The sequence below is a fragment of the Pollachius pollachius genome, assembly GCF_949987615.1.
Source record: "Pollachius pollachius genome assembly, chromosome: 18".
Classification (NCBI taxonomy): Eukaryota; Metazoa; Chordata; class Actinopteri; order Gadiformes; family Gadidae; genus Pollachius; species Pollachius pollachius.
In genome coordinates, this window is record NC_136951.1 from 20,145,600 (window position 1) to 20,170,599 (window position 25,000).

Here is a 25,000-nt window from a genome sequence, read left to right on the forward strand (position 1 = left end):
TTGAATAATCGTGATTTCAATGTTTACCAAAATAATCGTGATTATGATTTTTTCCATAATCGAGCAGCCCTAGCCAGAGCTACACGAAGCTAAAGGATACTGTAACACTGTAACATGTAACAACCAGTCCCCAAAGCCAGAGCTACACGAAGCTAAAGGATACTGTAACACTGTAACATGTAACAACCAGTCCCCACAGCCAGAGCTACACCACGTTAAAGGATACTGTAACACTGTAACATGTAACAACCAGTCCCCACAGCCAGAGCTACACCACGTTAAAGGATACTGTAACACTGTAACATGTAACAACCAGTCCCCACAGCCAGAGCTACACCACGTTAAAGGAAATTGTAACACTGTAACATGTAACAACCAGTCCCCACAGCCAGAGCTACACCACGTTAAAGGATACTGTAACACTGTAACATGTAACAACCAGTCCCCACAGCCAGAGCTACACCACATTAAAGGATACTGCCGGTCTGCGTGATCGAAGAGTCGTAAACATCTCCCCAGGCTTACCGAAAACAGCCATTACCAGTTTAATTTGTCAAAATGTCTACCGTATACCAGTGCTGCCGAAAGAGCATGAACGTACACGTTCCCTATGTCTGCCATGAGTGTGAACAATGGCAGTGTAACACTGTGATGTTTCTGAAAACAGTAATGTTATTCAAGTCTTATTGTTTTCCCAAAAGATAACAGGTCTATATTTTCCATCGCTGACATTTGTGGCAGGAGAGCTCAAACTATATGGTCTTTGGAAAATTGCAACGAACGTCCTGCTTAAAATCATAGTCATATTTCCGGGATAATTTGTTGTGATTCCTCTTATTTTCATTTAGTCAATGTGTCACTTCTGTTGGGGTACTTCAGCAGAGCATTGCCGCTTATTCAATGACAGGGAGACACCACAGTCCAAAGCCTGCTGCTTATGTAATGCGATGTCAAGGACAACATTCTGTGGTTGCTGATATGGAGTGCCTGTTAGACCCGAGGCTTCTTCTTATACCAGAAAACACACACACGCGCACACACACAGAGACACACACACACACTCCGTTACTATAGAACTTAAGTCATCATGTCAACAAGCCTGAAGGCATTTAACCATCCTCATAAGGTTAAGAATTACAGAGTTCTACTTCTTTGCGCCAAGGGGCTGCAAGTGAACCCATGCTGATCTGCTCTCCCTCGTTCCACACACATCGATTTTTCAGACACCCCGCGACACCTTTGGGTGTTTCTGACACTTAGCTTTATTATCTCTCTCTGCAGCGCCTACCCTGAATAGTCCTCTGGTTCCTTTAACCCTTTCCTTCGCTCTTCTTATTTCCATTTCTGTTATGGTCCTGTTATTACTGCGTTGGTTACTATCTCTGTCTAATCCTAAAATTCTCATGTTTGTGTTTGTTCCTTATAATTCTTTCCTTACTCACTATCCCTTTCCTTATGTATTCTTCCTTCCATCCTTGCCTCTCATCCTTCCGCATTCCTTGTCACCTTCCTTCCCTCCCTCCCTCCTTCTTCCTTGTTACCTTCTCTCCCACCATCCCTCCTTGCCTCCTTTCTCGCTTGCTTCTATCCTTCCCTTCCTCCTCTCCCATCCTCCCTCCCTCCTTCCCTTCACTCCCTCCCTCCCACTCGATAAACCTCTCCCTCTCTGCCTGTTTCTCCCCTCTGTCTCTCCCCCTCCCTTCCTCTGTCTCTCCCCTGTCTCTCCCCCCTGCCTCTATCTCTCCCCTGTCCGTCCCCTTCCCCTCCTGTCTCTCCCCTTCCCTTCCTGTCTCTCCGCTCTGTCTCTCCCCCTCCCTTCCTCTGTCTCTCCCCTCTGTCTCTCCCCCTCCCTTCCTGTCTCTCCCCTTCCCTTCCTGTCTCTCCCCCTCCCTTTCTGTATCTCCCCCCCTTCCTCTGTCTCTCCCCCTCCTTTCCTCTGTCTCTCCCCTTCCCTTCCTGTCTCTCCCCTTCCCTTCCTGTCTCTCCCCTCTGTCTCTCCCCCTCTCTTCCTGTCTCACCGCTGTCTCTCCCCCTCCCTTCCTGTCCCTCCCCCTCCCTTCCTGTCTCTCCTCCTCCCTTCCTGTCTCTCCCCTCTGTCTCTCCCCCTCCCTTCCTGTCTCACCCCCTCCCTTCCTCTGTCTCTCCCCCTCCCTTCCTGTCTCTCCCCCTCCCTTCCTGTCTCACCCCCTCCCTTCCTCTGTCTCTCCCCCTCCCTTCCTCTGTCCCTCCCCCTCCCTTCCTGTCTCTCCCCCTCCCTCCCTGTCACTCCCCCTCCCTTCCTCTGTCTCTCCCCCTCCCTCCCCCTCCCTCCCTGTCTCTCCCCCTCCCTTCCTCTGTCTCTCCCCCTCCCTCCCCCTCCCTCCCTGTCTCTCCCCCTCCCTTCCTCTATCTCTCCCCCTCCCTCCCTGTCTCTCCCCCTCCCTCCCTGTCACTCCCCCTCCCTTCCTCTGTCTCTCCCCCCCCCCCCAGCTCCGGACTCCCCCAGTACCCACTGGAAGCAGACAGTCTTCTACTTGGAGGACTATCTGACCGCCAGGAAAGGGGAGGAGATGTTCGGCAGCATCGCCATCCGGCCCAACGAGAAGAACAAGGTGAGAGCGGACCTCAGGCCAATAAGTCCGTCATGCTAGCATAACTTCATCTTCACGCTGACCTTTCTTCATTCCCAGCGGGACCTGGAGTTCACCCTGGAGCTAGACTTTAAAGGACAGCTATGTGAGGCAGCTATTTCTCACGATTACAAAATGCGCTAGTGACCGACCCGACGCTAGGCTACGGCGTAAACCCAAACCCCTCCGGACAACGGAGAAGGATCCACAGGCTCTACAAGAACCATTCCTGTTGGCCGCCGCCGCCGCCGACACCGAAGACATCTGATTGGCTGTTGTTCCGCCAGCGCCTCGGCGGAGCCTTCAGAGTGAGCCATTTACTTTGAGCAATAGTTGCCATCGACACCAACTTGATTGCCTTGGGCATTTCATTGAATGTACTATCCTAAACTTGATTTCTTGACAGTACTTTTTATTTTTATTTCATGTTTTTGTAGTTATTTGAGTACATCAGTGAGAAGATCGATATTTATGATGTGTCAAATGTTGTGCATTTCTCGGTCTGACGTGAAACAAGTTATAATTTAAACCTAATTCCTTATTATTCCGTTAGGAATTACATTTTCATTGTATATGTATAGGTCTAAAGTAGTTGAGTTTTTTATCTGCATGTGTAATTATTTGAGCCCCATTGATTTTACCAGCAATGAATTTGAACAATTGAATTTAAGATCATTCATACTCATTGCAAGAAGTATAAGCCTCAGAAGAAGAAAAAAAATGCAATATGTCTGACGTTATTTTGAAACATGAACGTGAAAATAAAAAAGGGCCATGAAAAGAACTGTTCCAACCAATTGTTACAAAGAATTTAATAGTTTTTTTTTCTAACCTGTGATTTTAATTCAAAAACAAAATTTCAATAAATTCCAGATGGTCATATTGGTTTTTGATTATTCTTAGGTTGATTACACAAAATAAAAGAAATAAAAATCACCATCAATGGATCAGTCATCTTAAAATATATCTGTTCATGGTGATTTTCCGAATAGATCTTGTTCACCTCGTGGCCATTTTGGTTCTAAACGCTTAGAACCAAGATGGAGCCAAGATAGCTACAAGGTGAATAAAGGCCCATATTCATCAGACCAGCGCTTAGAGTAAATATCAACACAATCTCTTTGTCTTCAGGTCCTTCCCCCCCTAATACGTTAAATACTCATATTTCATTCATTCGTTCGTTAATTGCAACGCACTTTCTGCTTATCTGTCTTCATTTTCAGTTTAAACAACACAGAGCTAAGTCCACAATGAGTGCTCAAGTAGAATAGAATATAAAGTCCAACCCAAAGTCCATTGCTATGAAGCCCACAGCCGTCACACATCGTCCATCCATGTCCAGCAAACGCATTGGATGTGTGTGAGGTGCAACCGTCTCCTGACCAACGTTCCACCACGTGTGCCTGTTCTAACCCGGGTTCTACCAACGTTCCACCACGTGTGTTCCTTTCTCCCCGGGTTCTCCCCTGCGTTCTACTTGCAGCAGGCTTTCTTCTTCACGGGCTGGGCGGTGAGGATGATGGTGGTGTCTCTCACCCTGTCCTCCTGCTCCTTCAGCACTCTGGAGAAACACACACACACAGTGAGTCAGTGCTTAGTGGCAGGTAATCATATTCAGAATTAATGTGGGCGAGAATAAACAGGAGGGAGTAATCCTTTCGTTCTGAATTGAAACCCTTTTCTTCTGTGAGTGTTTATGCGGTTCGGTTCTTATGTGTAACGGAGCATCACCTGGCCAGGTGGGTGAGGGACTCGGCCACCTGGTTCCCTGTGTAGGCGCTGACCTCGTAGAACATGATCTGGGCGACCTGCACGGGACACACAAACACACACGTGAACAGGGAAACCGTCAGTAACGTGCCTTCATATGTACGGACAGATCCCGGTCCCAGGGATGGTTTAAGATTTACAGTCATGTCTTCAGTGAAACGAGTGAAATCACGGCATTGCAAAATATGTCAGCAGTTTAAATCGTCACTTTAAATAGAACGATAGGTGATAAGAGAAGAGATACAGGTGAAATAATGTTATTAAAGAAAAGTTGTAATTTAAATGTTGAAATAGAAGTAATGACATGGGATAAGAGACAATATAATGAATAGGTGTACAGGTGAAATAAACGTATAAAGTTGTAGTTTTAATGTTCACAAAAAACAGCATGATAAGGATAAGAGCAGAGTCTCTAAACACGCGTGCTTTCCAGGGGAGCTGTGCGTTTTCTTGCCCCCCAGGCTCCACTGACACGGTCACCATCAGTGCGTAGAGTGTCGCGGTCTTGTCTGTACTCATGGGATTAAAAGGCGCTTTGGATGAAAGAAACGTCTACCGTATGACATTTATGCGAGGATCTATGTCTAAATGTGCCCAATGTGAACCTCACCCACCTCAGCCAATAGGACGGCCTCTTTGTAGGAGACCTGTCGCTCCTCGTCTTTGTCCATTTTGTTGCCTAGCAACAGGATGGGGATGCCTTCGCCCGCAGCTTCCTGGTACCAAAGGAAAAAAAAAAAGATTAAAAAGAGCCTCCCACAAAATGAATCAATACCTTCCAAACAAGGGGGACCAGAGGGGGAGGAGTCTGACCCATTACAGCCCCCTGGTCACACCAGAGGGGGAGGAGTCTGACCAGAGGGGGCGGAGTCTGACCCATTACAGCCCCCTGGTCACACCAGAGGGGGAGGAGTCTGACCAGAGGGGGAGGAGTCTGACCCATTACAGCCCCCTGGTCACACCAGAGGGGGAGGAGTCTGAGCCATTACAGCCTCACACTTGAAGGGGAGGAGTTTGACCAGAAGGGGAGGAGTCTGACCCACTACAGCCTCACACTAGAAGGGGAGGAGTCTGACCAGAAGGGGAGGAGTCTGACCAGAGGGGGCAGAGTCTGACCCATTACAGCCCCCTGGTCACACCAGAGGGGGAGGAGTCTGACCCATTACAGCCTCACACTTGAAGGGGAGGAGTCTGACCAGAGGGGGAGGAGTCTGACCCACTACAGCCTCACACTAGAAGGGGAGGAGTCTGACGAGAGGGGGAGGAGTCTGACCAGAGGGGGCGGAGTCTGACCCATTACAGCCTCCTGGTCACATCAGAGGGGGAGGAGTCTGCCAAGAGGGGGGGGAGTCTGACCAGAGGGGGAGGAGCCTCACCTGGACGTTGTCCAGCCAGGGTTTGACGGCCTTGAAGCTGTCCTCCACTGTGACGTCGTACATGACCACCACGCCGTCCGCCTTCCGGAAGAACTGCTTGGTGATGCTGCGGTACCTGCAGCGGCCACGGGCAACACGTTAACAACAGTACTAACACACACACATACACTAACACACACACACATAACTGAGGTACCCGAAGAGTTTTGGTTGACGGCAAAGTAATAAATAATAAATTGCATTTATATAGCACTTTGCAAGGCACTGAAAGTGTCTTATAGTGAGTGTGTGTGTGTGTGTGTGTGTGTGTGTGTGTGGGTTCATGTGTTTGTGTGATCATTGTTGAGTGAATGCTCCTTTGTATCAATAGATCCATCGAGGTACAGCTCCATGTTGAATCACTGATCTAAACTATGATCAAACCATGAATGAAACGGCAGCGTATGGAAGTGTCCTGAACCACCTGGTGATCCGAAGACCTGAGTAGCTCTGTGATCTCCTCCCTCTCCTGTCCTGCTCTGTGCTCTCCTACCCCTCCTGTCCTGCTCTGTGATCTGTGATCTCCTACCTCTCCTGTCCTGCTCTGTGATCTGTGATCTCCTACCTCTCCTGTCCTGCTCTGTGCTCTGTGATCTCCTACCTCTCCTGTCCTGCTCTGTGATCTGTGATCTCCTACCTCTCCTGTCCTGCTCTGTGCTCTGTGATCTCCTACCTCTCCTGTCCTGCTCTGTGATCTGTGATCTCCTACCTCTCCTGACCTGCTCTGTGCTCTCCTACCTCTCCTGGCCTGCTCTGTGATCTGTGCTCTCCTACCTCTCCTGGCCTGCTCTGTGATCTGTGATCTCCTACCTCTCCTGTCCTGCTCTGTGCTCTGTGCTCTCCTACCTCTCCTGGCCTGCTCTGTGATCTGTGATCTCCTACCTCTCCTGGCCAGCTGTGTCCCACAGCTGCATGGCCACCTGGGTGTTGTCCAGGGTGAGCGTCTTCACGCTGTAGTCGATACCTGACAACACACAACACAGCTCATCAACACACAACACTGATCAGTAACACACAACACAACCCATCAACACACAACACAGCTCATCAACACACAACACAGATCAGTAAAACACAACACAACCCATCAACACACAACACAGATCAGTAACACACAACACAACCCATCAACACACAACACAGCTCAGTAACACACAACACAACCCATCAACACACAACACAGCTCATCAACATGTAAGATGCCTTGTGTCCGTGGTCCAGAGAACGTATATAATGTAATGTGCTTTTTTAATCCATTTTCTTAATTAAAAGGGCGATGATAGCTGTGGGAGCTTTTTCGTAGCTACCACAGCTACCAAAGCCATTTTTCATGTTCTAATATTTTAGAGATTCCTAAGGATTGTGTACATCTTCTTATTAAAATTCAAATTATATACATGCATAATATTATTAGATTTCTTCAAAATGTTTTTAGGATTACTGTAATTCACCAAAGGGGGCATAGTTGCACCTGTATTACATCACCCAAAGGCATGACAGCTTAAAGGAGGACTGGGGAGGGGGTGGAGGGAGATGAAGGCAGGGAGACCTATCCGACGTGACTTAAGCTGCCGTACCGTGTGTGCCAGGACTCTGAGACGGTCAGTGTGACTCTGTAAGCCCCCTCATGTGATGCCAAACCATGACACGCGCTAACACGCTAACACCAGTGTTAGTGTATGTAGGAGGCATGTGTGTGTGTGTAGTGGACATGTACCTGGTGTAGGGTACGCATGTATACAGTAACACACACACTCACATGCACACAGACACAGACACACACACACACACACACTCTTGCTCTTTGTCTCTCAAAAAATTGGACAACTTTTTTTTTCAACACACACACAGACACGCACACACACACACACACACACAGACACACACACACACACTCACCCACGGTGGCGGAGGTGGCAGGGTGGAAGCGGCCCTCGCAGAAGGAGCGCAGCAGGGAGGTCTTGCCCACGCTGGAGTTCCCCACCAGCACCACCTTGAAGAGCCGCTCAGGGACCGACACGGACCCCTCCCTCACCGGCTGACCCCGGGGACAAGGGGACAGGGGACGGGAACAAGGAGACAGGAGACATGGACGGGGACAAGGGGACAGAGGACGGGGACGGAACAAGGGGACAGGAGACATGGACGGGGACGAAGGGGACAGGAGACATGGACGGGGACGAAGGGGACAGGAGACATGGACGGGGACAAGGAGACAGGAGACATGGACGGGAACAAGGGGACAGGAGACATGGACGGGAACAGAAACAAGGGCACAGGAGACATGGACGGGGACAAAGGGCACAGGAGACATGGACGGGGACAAAGGGGACAGAGGACATGGACGGGGACAGAAACGGGAACAGAAACGTCAATCTAACATTAAATATGAATGGTAATGAACTCAAAAAAATGAACACATGAAGTGAAAACAATGAAAAACAGTGAAAACATGAACGTGAACAAAAACATGAACGTCAACATGAATTTAAAAAATTCTGTGAATGTGAATGGACTGTGGCCACCCAAAGCGCTTCACAATATCGCCTCACATTCAGCAATTCATGCACTCATTCACACAGCGACGGCGGAGTCAGCCCCTCAGGGCGACAGCCGGCTCATCGGGACCAGTCAGGGGGGGGGCGTCTCGCTCAGGGACACCTCGACGCTTTGCTAGGAGGAGACGGGGATCGAACCAGCAACCTCCAGGTTACCGGCCGACCCGCTCCGCCTCCTGAGCTGCTGCCGCCCACGGAATGTGAACATTAACATGAATGTGTAAACATGAAAGTCAGCACGTAAATGAATTTGCGTACACACACACACACACACACACACACACACACACACACACACACAGACAGACAGACAGACAGACAGACAGACAGACAGACAGACAGACAGACAGACAGACACACACACACACACACACACACAGGCTCTCTCTCCAGGGACCTACGGGCTGGGTCTCCTTGCCGACGGGCTGTCCCCGGGGGGCCATGGGGGTCTTGGTCATCCTGGAGAAGCGGGACCTGGTGACGACCGGAGCCACGCCCACTGCCACGCCCACTGCCACGCCCACAGCCTGCGGGGCGGGGGCGGAGCCGGAGGGGGGCGCGGCCATGGGCTCGCTGCTCAGGTCGACGCCGCTGGCCTCCAGGTCGCTCTGCGCGGCCTCCTCCCCCACCTCCTCCAAATCATCTTCCTCCTCCTCCTCCTCCTCCTCCTCCTCCTCCTCCTCCTCCTCACTGAGCTGGTGCAGGAGGGGCTGGGGCCCCCCGAGGAGCAGGTGGGGCAGGTGGTCCTCCTCGATGGAGATCACGCGGCGTAGGGGCCACCCGTCCAGGGGCCCGTCCAGCCGCTCCTCCTCCTCCTCCTCCTCCTCCTGCTCCTGCTCCTCCTGCTCCTCCTCCTCCTCCGTCCTCCTCCCCCCCGCCCTCGCCCGCTCCCTCCCTCGCTGCTGCCCTCTCTTGGCCGCTCCCGCGCGGCCCGGCTGGCGCTTGACCTTGGTGACCGCCTTGGCGACCTTCCCGGAGCGCGCCCTCGACAGCGACGAAGAGGAGGAGGAGGAGGAGGCGGGGGGGGGTGTCGGGGCGTCGCCGTGGCCGTTGGCGAGGTGGGCGGGGCTCTTCTTGGCGGGGGGTCTCTGCTGGGGGCAGGCGGGGGCGTCGCCCCGGGGGCTAATGCTAGGCCTAGCGTACGGGTTAGCGCTAGCGCCGGGGGCGGAGAAGAGGGAGGGGGCGCTGTAGGGGGCGGGGCCGGAGGAGTCGTCCTCGCTGCAGGAGGAGGAAGCGACAAACACGATATGAAGGTGGTGTAAGGGCAGGGCCTCCAGAGACTGGAAGGACCCGTCCACCAGCAGGGAGCTTCAGGGAGAGGGAGGAGAGCAGAGGGGCAGCGCCCCGTTTACATCAGGGTACAGGTCCGGGCCGAGGTCGGCCGCATTACGCCTCCGGGGGGTTTCGATCGAGTCGATCGAGTTGACCATAAACGTTATTTCCACATTTTGTTCCTACAATTTAACATAATGTAATTTGGATGACTTTTAAGCATTTGGAAGATTTAGAGTCCAAAAGTCTGATCAGAAATCCTCTGTTTTCCTCCTTTAAATCTGTGTTGGTGTTTTTTCTATATTCCTAACATCTCTCAACATTGTAGAGCCAGAACATGCGGATTAATGTGAAATTTTATGATGAACACAATGTAACGTGTGACTTCAGGGGATACAAAAATAAATGTTTCTGTTTAGGATGAATGCAATGGAAGGTTCTGATCTTCATAACAGAGTGCTCACCTGTTGGTCGGTTGACTGGGATCGTCGAATAGATTAGCCAGGCCTGCCTTCTGCTGCTTCTGCTTCTTCCTCAGTGAGGACCGTGGCTTTAGGATAAGAGAGGAAACAATTCAGTAAGTACCATGTTCTGTTAATGTACTGTATCATTTATCTGGGAGTATCACAGAAAACTACAAATCGTTGAAGAAAAACTCCATTTACCATGCCGCAGCATATGTCCCGTTCATCCTTCAGATGTTTGTTCATCTCTCTGGTTGGTGTGAACAAGACAAACAGGTGGTTGTTACGATGTGAGAAGACCTTTTGTAAAAGCCTAATTTCATATTGGCTGTCATTCCTTTATTGCTGACTCACCCACTCAAGGATTATAAATGAACACTGATATCTCACCGGAGCAGATCAAGCTGTTTCATGAGACTCTGCTTCTCTCTCTGCAGCCCCTCCGTTATCCTGTACATCTCCCTGGAGGACAACATGTCAGACATCATCAACACCTGTTGACTTTTACTAGGAGGCTTTGCGCTCATTTCATATGCACATGTCAATGTGTATAAATGAGGTCCCACAAGTGTGTGTGTGTGTGTGTGTGTGTGTGTGTGCTCTGTAGCATTATGACGGCCCTTTGGTATGCCTTTGATTCGGAAAGGTATTTGTAGACCAATGTGTGTGTGTGTGTGTGTGTGTGTGTGTGTGTGTGTGCTCTGTAGCATTATGACGGCCCTTTGGTATGCCTTTGATTCGGAAAGGTATTTGTAGACCAATGTGTGTGTGTGTGTGTGTGTGTGTGTGTGTGTGTGTGTGTGTGTATCTGTGTGTGCTTGCGTGTACCTGTGCTTGTGAGTGAGTGTGTGCATGTGTGCTTGATGTACCTGTGCGTGTGTGCATGTGTGCGTTAGTCTCTGAGTGTGTGTGTGTGTGTGTGTGTGTGTGTGTGTGTGTGTGTGTGTGTGTGTATCTGTGTGTGCTTGCGTGAACCTGTGTGTGTGTGTGTGCATGTGTTCATGAGTGTCTGAGTGTGTCTGAGTGTGTGTGTGCATGTGTTCATGAGTCTCTGAGTGTGTGTGTGTGTGTGCGTGTGTATCTGTGTTTGCTTGCGTGTACCTGTGTGAGTGTGTGTGTGTGTGCATGTGTTCGTGAGTGTGTGTGTGTGTGTGCCCTCCTACAGCTCCTTCTCCTGGTGCAGCCGGGAGGCCTGCTGCTGCAGCAGAGCCAGCTGCTCCTGGGCGAGGGACAGCTCCTGGCTGGTGCTGTCCAGCTCCCGCAGCAGCTCCTCGTTGGTCACCTTCAGCTTCACATTCTCCACGTGGCGCTCCTTCTTCTCACTGCTCAGCTCGCAGCACTGCCGCTCCAGCTGGGGGGAGGGGGCGTTACCACGGGGACCACGGTGGAGGGGATGGGGGGGTTACCACGGTGACCGCGGTGGAGGTGGTGTTTGACGTGGGAGGCGGACCAATCAAAAGTCATGCGGTCCTCGGAGCTAACAGTGCACGACATCTGACGCACGTTCGATAACAACGCCTTTAACTTCTTTCAGCCCTCTCCAACTGAGTGTGTTGGCATCAGCCTAATAGAATCCCACCCTCCTCAACGTCAGGATTACATGTGCTGGACAGGCTGTGGAATGTGTGACCACGGCGGTCCACCTCAGGACTGTTTGATGATAAACTACAACTAAACTTAACTAAAGTCTATACAAAGTCAGGTTAGCCGAACCGTTTTGTTTCGTGCATTTAAGGAGCAGCGAAGGGAGTTGATTTAGAGAGGCGCTGAGGGGACGCAGCAGAACAGAAGGCTGGACGGAGTCTAAGCTGGTGTTAAGGCCCACAGCCCCACTCACCCTGTGCTGCTTGTAGGAGAGCTGGTCCAGCTCTCTCTCCTTGGAGACCAGCTGGTACTCCAGGTCCTGGCTGTGCAGCTGCTGCCGCTCAGAGTCCTGAGAGGAGGTCGAAGGTCAGCGCTCAGTGCTGTGATTGGTGGATACGAGGGGCTTTTGCAGTACGTCGTGCCCATGTGTTTGACTGACCATCAAAGAACACTAAATAGCAGGTTTTCTGATTAGTAACTAAGTCAAAGTTATAGACAGGATCATCCATCACAGAAATGAGGAGACCAAAGTCCCCTCTTGCTTTCATTTAACTTTGCTTGCTTTATCTCATGAGCAGCCAAGATATCTGAAGTAAACATAACTGAAAGCATTAATCGGTTAAAACAATTAGGATCAATGCAATTGTCATCTCATAATTTCAATCCTGCAATGATCTTATAAGTCTATAACACAGGACATGTAGCGAATATGACTCTGGAGGACAGTAGGACATCTTTCTCTGGCTCAAACCCTCAGCTGGTACCTTCAGATGGAGCCGGTCTTTCTCGTTCTTGATCTGCGCCTCCATCTCTTCGTATAGGCTGCGTATCTCGCTGTCATGTGTGGCTGCCTTCCTGTAATGAGGCACAGCGGTCATGGGACGGGATTCATTCACCCATCGCAAAGAAAACAGGTGTGACGTAATGTCTGTGAATAGCATTCAGTCCACAGCAGTTTAACGACATTCCAATTATCACCCATAAGCTCATGGGAATATTGACACACACACACACACACACAGCCAATACAGGCCCCATAAGAAGCACTTAAATAAGCTCAAACACACACACACAGACACACACACTTGTGTACAAATACCGTTCAGATTCAAAGGCATACCAGAGGGCCTTCACATTGCGGAACACCAAAACAACCAATTAGTGAAGAGCAAAGACGTGGCAAGTTTAGCTGAGCAGTACCATGCAGTGCACCATGGGAAAAAAAGGACGCCATGGAGTTAAGTAAACTGCACGTGCACGAACACACACAGTTACACACATCCATACACCCACACAGCCAGGCACATGCTCAAAAACACGTACACACACACACACACACACACACACACACACACACACACACACACACACACACACACCGCAGCCTAACATTGGTAGTCTTCCCCACGGCCGGCCAGACTTGGGAACATGCCTCCGGATTAGTGGTCACTCTAAAGGGATAACAGGGAGCTGCGCTGGGGAGAGTTATGGACAAAGCCCACGTACACACTCCCAGCACACGGCTAGTCATAATAATACACGTGCACACACCCAGGGCCACACACACTCACACTCATTACTGACTACTGTAACTAGAGAGGAGAGACCGTATGTTTCGTGTAGAGCATCGATCGGTTAAGCACAATACCAGAATATTTTGTTGTTGGTTCTAATGTTGTAATTTGGATCCTAAACTGTTGTTGAGGTAAACAACTAGGATCCTATCCTTCCTTCAATCCTTCCTACTTAAGTCTGTATCCTTTCTTTCTTTCTTTCTTCAGATCTGTATTCATTCAATTTATTCCATTGAATGAAACACTACGTGAAACTAGAAGTTAAGAACACAAATGTGAGCATCATCTCTTATACACCCAGACCCACACACACACACACCCACACACACACACACACACACACACACACCCCCCCCCCCACACACACACACACACACACACACACACACACCCCCCCCCCCCCACACACACACACACACACACACACACACCCACACACACACACCCCCACACACACACACACCCACACCCACACACACACCCACACCCACACACACACACACACCCACACACACACACACACACACACACACACACACACACACACACACCCACACACACACACACACACACACACGTGCGCGCGCGGCCCTCCCACCTCTGGAGGGCGCTCTCCATCTCCTTCTTCTCCTCCTTGGCGTCCTTGATCTGGAGCGTGACGCGCGCCAGGAACTCCTCGAAGTTGGAGAGGAGGTGGGGCTCGTCCTTCCTGAGCTGGGCCCACAGACTGCGCACCTCGCCTGGGCTACAGAGCCCCCCGCCGAGGGGGGAGGGAGGGTTAGGGGCCGGCCCAACGCCTCCTCCCCCCACCAAACCCCACCAGGCTACAGAAGGTTGGCCGCGGTGGGGCCACTCCGATCACAACGTGTTCGCCAATAGGAAACTTATTCACAACAACAACAACAACAACAACAACAAATTGTGTTGGGCTTGGGGCAGGCAGTCTGAGCCTTTGAAGCCGAGATTAGTTGTTACAATTTTTTCATTTGCAATTTAATTTAATAAAAGGCAGATGCCTTTTATTAATCGTATTAGTCGATCGACGGAAATGTATCAAATGTAATTTTGAGAATCAGTGAATCGTTTGAAAAGTAGGAATAACAACATATAACATTTGCTGTTTAATGTTGCAGTCAAATCAAATATTTTCTTCCTGGATCGTTATAAAAAGGAATATAATTATTTTTTGGGCTGGCTCTGTCAGATAAAGTAATCCCATTTAAGCATCACACTGGAACCTGGTAACGGCGGGGATGGCATTTGCAATTATAAATGACATGTTTTGGCCTAAATTATTCATTGATATATAGAAAAATAATATATGGTCAGATATAACGACGATAATATAGATAATATCCATTAACTGCAGGCCTACAGTGAATTGAGACACAGTACATGTCATTAAGGAGCAGGTGGGGGTTAGGGCATCTAGATCAGGGGTACATTAATGTAGAGGGTGGGGTCTTGGGGTTCAAACCTAGAACCTTTTGGCTGGTATTCAAATTCCTTCACCATGACACTATCCTGTGGAATATCGTGTCACGATATTTACAAAATCGCGATTTTTACGGAATCGCAATATATGTCGCCCCTGTACGTGTAAAGGGTTGATGAAATGCCACCAGGTGTGAGTGTGATTAGTCGCGATAAGCGGTTTGAAAATCGTCCCTTCCCTGTGCCTTAGTGACCTCACAAGTGAGCGTGTTCACCGAGATGTGTGACGGATAGATCAGCAACATTTGCTATTGGTGGGCTGGTAGACTGATCTATCCAGCGTACATCTAGGTGGACCCCGTGTGATGTCACTAAGGCACAGGGAAGTGCAGATTTTCAAAAGGCTTGTAACGGCTAACCACACTCACACCCGGTGGCATGATCTCACCACTTTAAAGGATTGGCTGTGGTTCAGAATGCGTTGAATATCGTGTAGTGAGGAAGAGTTGCCACTCACTCCTCGAACACGTTGCCGGCTCCCAGGCTCTCCAGCAGCATGCTGAAGTGCGTCTCCTCTTCGTCCTCACCGCCCGCCAGCCTGGCGTCCCATTGGCTCTGGTACAGCGTCTCCTTCACCTGGAGCCCGGGGGCGTGGGCGTGGGCGGGGGCGGGGGCGGGGTCTAGGTCGTCGCCCAATGAGAGCCTCCGACCGTGCAGGAAGTGACCTGAGGAGGGAGCCCACAGGAGGAACCTTATTTGTGTGATGTTGTTATTGCCTAAAGATTGCCTAAAACAGTGCTTACATAATTATCAGCATCATTCATTTAACCCACAAATAACAACAAATCCTTTGTTCATACTAAAATTAAGTCATAGGAGGACAAAATCTGTATAGCCTTCTGTCAAGCACTGTAATATAAAAGGCATACTGTAAGTAAAAATCCATAAAAGGAATTCGATCAATTAATATATTTTACAGGCTTGATAATACATAGATAATTACAGAAAGATATATTGTGTTTTCTTTGCAAACAGTTTGGGCGATATAAATGTGGAATTTCATGGCAATAAAGCTCTTATGAATGTAACTGCATTGTATACAGGAAGTGCATGACATGCAGTTGAAGAGGGAGGCTGATTCATGGCAGATGTGCGTGATCAGAACAGAGATAATAACAGAGCAACAAAAACAGGCCGTACTGAAGCCAGAGGAGAAGGCCTCCAGTGTGAGGTAGCCGTCACGGCCGGCGTCCAGCGAGTCAAACACATCCTCCAGCTCTTCTGCTGATAGGGGAAGCTCTTGGTGGAGCCTCTGAAACACACACACACACACACACACACACATATATATAAAAATACAAACACACACATACACACACATATACAAAGACACAGACACACACACAGATATACAAAGACAAACACACTCACACACATATACAAAGACAAAGACACAAACAGACACACAGATACAAAGACATACACTCAATAAATGAACTGTGTTCAGTGTTCACAGTGTTTAATGAAAACACTGTGTGGTTCAATGGTTCAATGTTCACCGGCACATTGGAATCCACCATTTCTGTCTATTCTAAAAAAAGAGTGAGACATTTAACCTTACATCAATCTGCGGCACTACTTCAGTTTCTGACGGTGTACGTGTGTGTGTGTGTGTGTGTGTGTGTGTGTGTGTGTGTGTGTGTGTGTGTGTGTGTGTGTGTGTGTGTGTGTGAAGGAGGTTGTTTGTTTCTCTTAACAAAGGCACTACATAATAAGTGGTGAGGGGAACAGCCTGAACATTGAAAACAGAAACAAACCAGATGAGGACTGCACTGGTTCCCTGACAGCGGTTTTGGTAAACAATGTTGGTATAATAAGCGATCATTAATCATCTGTCATGCTGCCCTACTTCTCTGTGCTCGGAGGGATTGGGTGTTTCTTTGTATTGAGAGTCCTTTAATAGTCTTGGCCAGACAAGGCCTGTCTGCCAAAGTACCACGTCGACAACTAAAGACGCACCATGCCATGAGACATGTCGCCTTAAACAATACTTTAAATATATGAAAAAAATATATAAATGTATGTATCCTCAATTCTTGACCATTCATGATATGCATTACCACTAGCCTTCAGGATAAGATCCCATACTAAAAGACAGACAGACAGACAGACAGGCAGGCAGACAGACAGACAGACAGGCAGACAGACAGACACACACACACAGGCATAGGGAGGGCTAGTGGCAGTGAGACGGCGTGTGTTTCTGACCCTCATGTCGGTGCGTGTGATGAAGCCCTTGGCCTCCACGTCACAGATCCTGAAGAACTCCTGGTTCTTGTCCAGCAGGGAGATGCGGCCCCACTCAGAGCCCCGCCCCCCGGGGGCGCTCAGCCCGTTCACTCTGCCCTCCTCCTCCATCCTCCCTCCCTCCCCCCCCCCCCCCCCCCCCCCAAACGAGGAAGACGAGGGTGGTGGTGAAGAACTGTCCTCCTTACAGATCAGACCAGTGGTGTGCCGCCGGGGCTCGTGTTGTCACCATGGCGACGGAGACGGAGACACAGGAAGGTGAATCGAGAGGGCTGGGGAGAGATATCACACGCGATACAGTGTTATGGGATTTGTCGTTTGTTTGGAATGGAAATGCCTCGGTTGTTATTTTCGGTCTCTGTGTGAACGACAAACAAGCAGCAGTTGTACTCAAAAGCTATCATAAGCAACACAGTGTCACCATGGGAACAAACGTTAAGACGTTTTAAGCGGTTTGCCAAAGCATCTTGGCAAGGAGATTGGCCGACAAGAGTGTTTACATGTGATAAAATAACTTCTTTAGTAGCACTGCATTCAAAGCACCAAGCACTGCCCTTATTATTGTAAGTACAGAACAAGCCACCAACATCAGGGGCCGGTATACACAGCGGATTATCTTAATACCGCATAAAACAAACCACAAGACGCCATAAATCCTCAAGAAATGCCAGTCATGTCAGTATGTGGTTAAGCGTTTTAAAGAAATCTGAATAAGTTGTGTCTCAGTGTATTCTGGATTTTCTGCTTGTTGATTTGTCCCTTTAGGGTGAAAGGGTTCCGGGTTATTATTTGTGACTGGGTGTGCATCATGATGACTGACATACACCCACACAAATGTGCAGACACAGATGTCGGATTACTTCTGATATACAATAACAAAGTTGTCTTCAGTGGGAGTAGCCATGGAGACTTTGGGTTGAACTCCTGGAGACAATTATATCCAAATCTACGGTTCTGGAAACAACGAGATGTAGAAAGAGTGTGTTCTCCTTAACAAAGCTTCCAATAACAAATGATAACTATCCGTAATTGAATAACAAAGAGCTCATTAAGTTGTTTTTCTTTGTATAATGAAGGCACTGTTATAATAAGAAGCCAATCAATCATTGTTGGACTGCTTAATTAAAAAAGATAATGAAAGCAGTTTTTTAGTATGTAACATTGGTTAGCCAACACTTTCCCAAGAGAACATTCAAAAATTAAATTCTAAACACCCAAAACACAATAAATAAAGACGTACCTTTTTCAAACCATGAAAACCCCCAAAGACCACCACACTGGCCTTCTCCCACGCTCGGTTATCAACAGGGCCTTGTTAACCTGACCGCATCGCGAAACTCTTGCCTTACAGATGAACGCAGGAGACCCAGACAGAAGTCATTCTGTAACCATGTGATGTCATGGGGCAGAGGCTGCAGGCTGTTGCGTGTTCAGAGATCTGCTTCCAGGGAGTGAATGGAGGTCGTCCTGAGTCCCAGTGTGGGAGGAGGGGGGGCTTTGCGAGGCCTCTGTAACTATGACTACAATGGATTACAATGTTAAGTAGAACTGTACAAATGGATCGGATTATTAATTTTTTTGAAGGAGTAGATCTTTCAACTTTTTCCGCTTGCACTAAATATATTTCGGCCTCAGAAATAACCTTATTATTAAGTAAAAAACATTATTTGTTGTAATTGCAAAGAAATAAAGGATGGTATATATTTATTAGTTATAACAAGTCATCTTTTTTTCAAAAACATTTCAAGCTCCAAAGTTATAATTAAAGAACATTAAAAAAACAGCAGGGCAATCCGGAAAATAGGATTTTGAACTTCAGGTTTGGGTGGACTATCCCAACACTTCACTGTTGAAGTTTCCTCGGACACTCGTGACTCCCTGATGTCACACGCCATCTTGTGGTAGAAAATTTAAAATGCACCTTCATTTGGACGAAGTGTTGTTGCTTAGAATCCAACGCCCAAATGTATTCATTCAGGTCAATGAGGAAAAAATAAATGCCCAACTCAGATGCAATTCAGACTGCTCACTCGAATTGTGAACAGAATCAACCATTGATCGACATATTGCTATAGAACACACGAGAGGACGACAGCCCAGAAATGGTCCTGTGGTCACTTCTGAGGTCCTTGGATCTTCTGGAGCAGGTACTCCATCTGCAGGTTGAGGTTGGGCTGTCCTTTCTTGGTCTTTTTGCTCAAAACCTGAAACGTCTCTTTCTTCTTGTCCTTGTATTTCTGGATTGCTGCCTCTTTCTTCTGCTTGTTCGTCAGAAACTCCTGGGAAGCACAGGGCACAGACAGGTTAACACCAAATCTAAACCGTTTTGGGGGGAAATTGATTTTGGGGTCGTTATGGACACAAAACAATCACCTCATTCTTCTTCTTTCTCTTTTCATTGGCCTCCTGAAACTCCTCTTGTGCGACCTGATAGGAGGACTTCCTCGTCAGTTTTCTCTTCATGCGGTTGCTCATGGGGATAATGGGCAGCGGCTTGGCCGGCTCCAGAGAATCCTCCCTGAATAAGGACAGAGTCGGAGATCATTGGAGAATTTGTGAGGGTCAGGATAAAGGTAAAATCTCTTAAATCATGTTGACTGCTTTTTTCTATGTCAACATTGATGTTGTGAATTAGAACTAAGGGCTGAAGGATCAAATAAATGGTTGCTTTAAAATGATGTTGGCCCTTGATTATTATGTACCTGCTCTGAGATGCATTTCCCTCCCAATCTCTCTATGGGTCATGTTAGTATGTGGTGGCATCTAGTTTCCCTTTCAGGGATTAACAGTTTATTATATCATACCTATACACAAGCACAACTCTTGTGCGTTACACAGTTGATCCTACATATGAACACATCATTCTCCAGAGGTTAGGTACATGAGCCGGAGTCCTACTTTCGTTCCCCTTCGGCCGCTGCCGCTTCAGCCTTCACCGCGCTGTCCTCTCCCTGGTCTGTAGCAGCGCCGCTCCCAGCTGTGGACTCTGTGCTGGCTGCTTGTTGGGTGTCAGCCTCCTTTACAACAGGGCCGTCTGTGTCGTGTGTCTCTGACTGAACAACGATTCGGGAAAGAGATCTTTTGGATCTATTTGTAAGAGCTTCGTTTTTCAGCTTGGCGCTTTCGGCCTCGTACAGATGTCTGAGATGCTCAGGGTATTCCTCCTTGAGCTGGGATTTGGGTTGAAGCTTTTTCCTCCTCTCCTTCGTCAGAAGTTTGTTGTACTCATGTTGGACTTTTTGCTTAATCCTAAAAGCAAACCCTTGACCTAAGTCACAAATGAGCACAAACATAGAACATTATTTCCAGTACCATTAAGAGATGATCAATGAGCCCAAAGATTGATGTGTATAAAAGGGCTTTGTCAAACAACGTACCTTCACTCAAGCTCCCCTCGAATGTCTTGTTGTCGGGGACCCATTTCTTCTTGTTGGGACCACCTCGGTTTGTTGGACCCCCTCTGTAAGTTTGACCACCTCGGTTTGTGGGACCCCCTCTGTAAGTTTGACCACCTCGGTTTGTGGGACCTCCTCTGTAAGTTTGACCACCTCGGTTTGTGGGACCTCCTCTGTAAGTGGGACCCCCTCTGTAAGTGGGACCCCCTCTGTTAGTGGGACCTCCTCTGTTATTGGGACCACCAGGTCCTCTGTTAGTGGGACCCCCTCTGTTACTGGGACCCCCTCTGTTACTGGGACCCCCTCTGTTGTTACCAGCTCTCCCCGCAAAGTTCCCTCGATTCATTTTGTCTTGTCTCTAGCGCAGTGAAGTCATTCCAGAATTGATCAAATTGTGTTTACTAGTTCCACGCTACAACAGCATGCATCTATTTTTCCGACGCAGGCTGATGACGTATGCAAACCAAGCCAGACATTAAAATCAACTTCAGACAACTAAACGGAATGTGGGCTCGTCCGCCTGGATCCATCGGTTCTTTTTTCAACTGCTCATGTCTGAAACTGTTTTGGGTTTGTGACACACACGGTTCGTGTGCTAATATCCAGCCCTCTTCAAGTGCCCTCTTTAAAGCGTTTCAATGTCTTCTTTGAAGGATTCTCCCTCAGATATTCGGGCAAGGATAGACGAAGTAAGGCGGTTTCTGTCAATAGCGCTGAGCATCGCTAACGCTCATACGGTGGAGTTCTACACTCACGATGTGTGGAGCAGGCTAATAGCTGTCACACCAGAAGCGGTCTTATCAGCCATCCGTTTTCCGGACGGCCACCAGAGGGCGCCCGAACGCAACACAGATGGTAAACCATAGCAGAACCAACATACATCCATGATCGACCTTGTGTTTGGTCAAATTGAATTTATGCTCTGTATTAATCACGATGATATTCCAACAGACCCTAACTGATTTTATGCATCATGCTTACAGAGATGGCTAAAACCACATTTGGGTTTTGCGAGAAAACCCATCGCCTGGTTGATATTTATGCATTACTGGGGGCTGCCAAAGCGCTCTCTATGCCTGGTCTTGGGGTCTGTCTGTCCAGAAAGCAGCTGATGCAGTCTCTCAGAAAAGACTCCCACATCTCCACACATGCAGAGCAAGGTAGGAACGTTTTTTCACACTGAGAATTGGATCTCATTGTATTGATCCCATATCTCTACACTTATTAAAAAAAATCCCACCATTGGGACACTATGAAATGGCCATCATTCAAAATAATGATCTGGTCTGTTTTTCCCAAAGCGGATGCAGAGATGGAGCCGGGCGAGTTTATGAACTCCAAGAAGTCCCACGAGGTGCAGTCCATGTCGGAGGTGGTGTCCTGCCTTGCTCAGGGGTGTAGAGTCAAACAGGTAGACACTATTTAGTGGATCATACCATTTGAACTTCAAAACAAGTGACATTGGCTTATTATTATGGCAGCGCGTTCGCTCATCCCCACCGAAATGATACCATTAACATCTAGGGTACATATTTTATGTGAAGGTACAGGATAGTCTTAATAGTTAAGGTAAAAGGTTCTGGGTTTGAATCCCATTGTATATTTGTAGGTGTCTTTGAGTTAGAATTTTCATCCTTATCGGCTCATTAATCCAACAATCAAATAATTAAAAAATTACAAAAAGTTATTTAGTACATGAGTTGTAAGGGGCGGTGAATTTAGTTTTGAATAAACAAAGAAGCATTATCAAATCCTACCCAGCATCTTCATGTCCACAGCGTTCTTCTGTGGTTTTATCTCAACGTCGCCCACGCCGTGTCCCCCCCACCCCCCCCTCTCCAGGTGATCGACGTGGGCTCAGGTAAGGGCTACCTGTGCTCCTTCCTGTCCCAGCGGTACGGCCTGCAGGTGTACGGCATCGACTCCTCCAGCTCCAACACCCACGGGGCCCACGAGAGGAACCGCAAGCTGAGGAGGTTCTCCAGGGCCTACCGGACCCCCTCGAGGAGCCCTTCTCAGCCGGAGCTCTCAGGGTCAGAGGGCGTGGCGGCGGATGAACCCGTGAGCGACAGTGACCCGTCGGAGGGCGTTATCGGTACGGCGGCCGAGAGTGGAAGGCAGGGAGTGGACGGATGTGCGCCCGATGCGGTCGGAGAAGGAAACGCAGCGTGTCTGAGGGAGGAGGAGGAGGAGGAGGAGGAGGATGAAGAGGGTAAAGAGGACACGGCGGCTTCCGCTTCAGAGTCGGCCGCCTCATCCATAGACGCGGGTTTGATTTCCGACGGCGATCCCGACGCCGCGGAGAACCTGGAGCCGGCGGACCCCTTCCTGAGCACGCTGCCCCTGGAGGCCATGGAGGCGGTGTCGGGCGGCACCCCCCCCAGAGCGGCCCCCCCCGGGCTCAGCGCCGCAGAGCGCGAGAGGAGGAAGCAGGAGAACCTGGCGAGGAAGGCGCGCGCCGGGGACGGGGCCGGGGCGGGGCCGCGGGAGGCCGCCCTCTACTTGCCGCTGACCTCCTACGTCACCGCGGAGACGGAGCTCAGGGACCTCATCGACGGGCTGCAGGTGGGCCCCCCTCCCTCCCCCCTTCACCACAATCACGGAACATTAAACCCTGTCTAGAACATTCCGGAGGGTAGTAATATACATCCACTAGACCCAGACCTCCCCAGGGTGTTCTCTGGAATGGCTGGGAAAGGGGGATAATGTTGCCAAATGTGCAGGATGTCGTCCTCAATAAATGTAGTCCTTGATCTCTCTCTCCCCAATGCCCCCCCCCCCCTCGCTCCGGGCCCCCCCCCCCTGAAGGATGCGGTGATGGTGGGTCTGCACACGTGCGGAGACCTGGCCCCCAGCAGCCTGAGGATGTTTGCGGCCAAGCGGGAGCTGGCGTCCGTGTGCAGCGTGGGCTGCTGCTACCACCTGCTGACGGAGGAGTTCGACCCCGCAGCGCCCCCACCAGGTGGTCTAACGGCACTGCAGGCCGCGCCCCCTCCTAGCCCTCCTACTGACAGAGCCACGCCTCCTCCTATCTCTCCTACAGACAGAGCCACGCCCCCTCCTAGCCCTCCTACAGACAGAGCCACGCCCCCTCCTATCTCTCCTACAGACAGAGCCACGCGCCGTCCTAGCTCTCCTACAGACAGAGCCACGCCCCCTCCTACCTCTCCTACAGACAGAGCCACGCCCCCTCCTATCTCTCCTACAGACAGAGCCACGCCCCCTCCTAGCCCTCCTACAGACAGAGCCACGCCCCCTCATAGCCCTCCTACAGACAGAGCCACGCCCCCTCCTGTCTCTCCTACAGACAGAGCCACGCGCCGTCCTAGCCTACCTACAGACAGAGCCACGCCCCCTCCTACCTCTCCTACAGACAGAGCCACGCCCCCTCCTATCTCTCCTACAGACAGAGGCACGCCCCCTCCTATCTCTCCTACAGACAGAGCCGCGCCCCCTCCTATCTCTCCTACAGACAGAGCCGCGCCCCCTCCTATCTCTCCTACTGACAGAGCCACGCCTCCTCCTATCTCTCCTACAGACAGAGCCGCGCCCCCTCCTAGCTCTCCTACAGACAGAGCCACGCCCCCTCCTATCCCTCCTACAGACAGAGCCACGCCCCCTCCTATCTCTCCTACAGACAGAGCCACGCCCCCTCCTATCTCTCCTACAGACAGAGCCACGCCCCCTCCTATCTCTCCTACAGACAGAGCCACGCCCCCTCCTATCCCTCCTACTGACAGAGCCACTCCCCCTCCTATCTCTCCTACAGACAGAGCCACGCCCCCTCCTATCTCTCCTACAGACAGAGCCACGCCCCCTCCTATCTCTCCTACAGACACAGCCACGCCCCCTCCTAGCTCTCCTACAGACAGAGCCGCGCCCCCTCCTAGCTCTCCTACAGACAGAGCCGCGCCCCCTCCTAGCTCTCCTACAGACAGAGCCACGCGCCCTCCTAGCTCTCCTACAGACAGAGCCACTCCCCCTCCTATCTCTCCTACAGACAGAGCCACGCCCCCTCCTAGGTCTCCTACAGACAGAGCCACGCCCCCTCCTATCTCTCCTACAGACAGAGCCACGCCCCCTCCTAGCTCTCCTACAGACAGAGCCACGCCCTCTCCTATCTCTCCTACAGACAGAGCCACGCCCCCTCCTATCTCTCCTACAGACAGAGCCACGCCCCCTCCTAGCTCTCCTACAGACAGAGCCACGCCCCCTCCTAGCTCTCCTACAGACAGAGCCACGCCCCCTCCTAGCTCTCCTACAGACAGAGCCACGCCCCCTCCTAGCTCTCCTACAGACAGAGCCACTCCCCCTCCTATCTCTCCTACAGACAGAGCCACGCCCCCTCCTATCTCTCCTACAGACAGAGCCACGCCCCCTCCTATCTCTCCTACTGACAGAGCCACTCCCCCTCCTATCTCTCCTACAGACAGAGCCACGCCCCCTCCTATCTCTCATACAGACAGAGCCACGCCCTCTCCTATCTCTCCTACAGACAGAGCCACGCCCCCTCCTATCTCTCCTACAGACAGAGCCACGCCCCCTCCTAGCTCTCCTACAGACAGAGCCACGCCCCCTCCTATCTCTCCTACAGACAGAGCCACGCCCCCTCCTAGCT

At 50.1% G+C, this 25,000-nt stretch overlaps 4 protein-coding genes across 5 annotated transcripts in view; 2 read left to right on the forward strand and 2 right to left on the reverse strand.

Annotated features, from left to right (window-relative positions):
- The window catches only part of prmt8b (protein arginine methyltransferase 8b), a gene marked incomplete at both ends in the record, with an annotated part of 16,969 nt that extends 14,216 nt beyond the window's left edge, over positions 1-2,753 (forward strand). For both annotated transcript variants that reach the window (XM_079755354.1, XM_079755355.1), the window contains 2 exons: positions 2,470-2,591; positions 2,670-2,753. In XM_079755354.1, coding sequence (XP_079611480.1) covers positions 2,470-2,591; positions 2,670-2,753 — 206 coding nt within the window. The remainder of the gene's footprint in view (positions 1-2,469; positions 2,592-2,669) is intronic.
- Positions 2,754-3,422: 669 nt separating this feature from the next.
- LOC307089220 (EF-hand calcium-binding domain-containing protein 4B-like) lies at positions 3,423-17,098 on the reverse strand (the record flags this gene model as incomplete). The annotated part of the gene is made up of 17 exons (XM_079755392.1): positions 3,423-4,170; positions 4,341-4,417; positions 4,994-5,095; positions 5,756-5,870; positions 6,677-6,758; positions 7,694-7,832; positions 8,754-9,660; positions 10,089-10,174; positions 10,290-10,338; positions 10,479-10,550; positions 11,252-11,439; positions 11,926-12,021; positions 12,437-12,527; positions 13,845-13,991; positions 15,198-15,405; positions 15,881-15,992; positions 16,949-17,098. The coding sequence occupies 17 exons, from the start codon at positions 17,096-17,098 to the stop codon at positions 4,083-4,085; spliced, it is 2,709 nt and encodes a 902-aa protein (XP_079611518.1). The 3' UTR covers positions 3,423-4,082.
- Positions 17,099-18,741: 1,643 nt separating this feature from the next.
- On the reverse strand, positions 18,742-20,777 carry ccdc59 (coiled-coil domain containing 59). The gene is made up of 4 exons (XM_079756036.1): positions 20,365-20,777; positions 19,886-20,255; positions 19,361-19,505; positions 18,742-19,266 (listed from the first exon to the last, which is right to left on the reverse strand). The coding sequence occupies exons 1-4, from the start codon at positions 20,726-20,728 to the stop codon at positions 19,102-19,104; spliced, it is 1,044 nt and encodes a 347-aa protein (XP_079612162.1). The 5' UTR covers positions 20,729-20,777; the 3' UTR covers positions 18,742-19,101.
- A 193-nt stretch (positions 20,778-20,970) lies between these two features.
- mettl25 (methyltransferase like 25) overlaps positions 20,971-25,000 on the forward strand; it is a 13,833-nt gene continuing 9,803 nt past the window's right edge. The window contains exons 1-5 of the mRNA XM_079756189.1: positions 20,971-21,237; positions 21,366-21,542; positions 21,684-21,793; positions 22,225-22,947; positions 23,191-23,446. Of these exons, the coding sequence (XP_079612315.1) occupies positions 21,021-21,237; positions 21,366-21,542; positions 21,684-21,793; positions 22,225-22,947; positions 23,191-23,446 (1,483 nt within the window). The 5' untranslated portion in view covers positions 20,971-21,020. The remainder of the gene's footprint in view (positions 21,238-21,365; positions 21,543-21,683; positions 21,794-22,224; positions 22,948-23,190; positions 23,447-25,000) is intronic.

Coding starts and splice junctions, on each gene's coding strand:
- ccdc59 (XM_079756036.1), bottom strand. CDS start 20,728: ATGAATCGAGGGAACTTTGCGGGGAGAGCTGGTAACAACAGAGGGGGT. Junction 20,256..20,364: donor CGAGGGGAGCTTGAGTGAAG/GTACGTTGTTTG, acceptor TTTGTGACTTAG/GTCAAGGGTTTGCTTTTAGG. Junction 19,267..19,360: donor AGAGAAAGAAGAAGAATGAG/GTGATTGTTTTG, acceptor TGTGCTTCCCAG/GAGTTTCTGACGAACAAGCA.